This window comes from Apaloderma vittatum, unplaced genomic scaffold (genome assembly GCF_000703405.1).
Source record: "Apaloderma vittatum isolate BGI_N311 unplaced genomic scaffold, ASM70340v1 scaffold28917, whole genome shotgun sequence".
In the NCBI taxonomy this organism is placed as follows: domain Eukaryota; kingdom Metazoa; phylum Chordata; class Aves; order Trogoniformes; family Trogonidae; genus Apaloderma; species Apaloderma vittatum.
In genome coordinates, this window is record NW_009724982.1 from 1,832 (window position 1) to 2,347 (window position 516).

General features: G+C 58.5%; 1 protein-coding gene across 1 annotated transcript in view; it reads left to right on the forward strand.

Moving 5' to 3' along the window:
* Positions 1 to 516, forward strand: part of LOC104276435 (carboxypeptidase A1-like) — a gene marked incomplete at its 5' end in the record, with an annotated part of 3,073 nt that overhangs the window by 1,827 nt on the left and 730 nt on the right. Inside the window, 2 exons of the mRNA XM_009872744.1 lie at positions 1 to 46; positions 383 to 516. The exon at positions 1 to 46 is cut by the window's left edge and continues 10 nt beyond it; the exon at positions 383 to 516 is cut by the window's right edge and continues 4 nt beyond it. Coding sequence (XP_009871046.1) covers positions 1 to 46; positions 383 to 516 — 180 coding nt within the window. The remainder of the gene's footprint in view (positions 47 to 382) is intronic.

A 516-nucleotide genomic window follows, 5' to 3' on the forward strand; every position in this document is an offset into this window, starting at 1 on the left:
TGCGTCGGCGTGGACCCCAACCGCAACTGGGACGCAGGTTTTGGAGGTCAGAGTTCTCCCACTCTCCAGGTGTAGGCTCCAAGGCCGTTTCTGGCTCAGAAAGATCCACTGACATGCCTCGGGGAAGGGAGGGGATTTGCTCTCCGTGGCAGAGACGGGCTCCACCAGGGCTGTGATGTCCCCGCATGGTGGGGATCACAGATGAAAGCCATCACGCAAACAACTACGAGGAGCCCCAAGAGCATTCCTCGCTGGCCACTGAGTAGCTGAAGGGTGGGACAAGCTCTTGGGCTTGGAAATTGAAAAGGCCCTTTGCCCTTGTGACTTTCTGAGCCACCCAGCTGCCACCAAAGACCCACACTGTGTTTCCTCTTCTCCGCAGGGTCCGGAGCCAGTGCAAGCCCCTGCTCGGACACGTATCACGGACCCTACGCCAACTCGGAGCCCGAGGTGAAGTCCATCGTGGACTTTGTGAAGAACCACGGGAACATCAAGGCTTTCGTCTCCATCCACAGC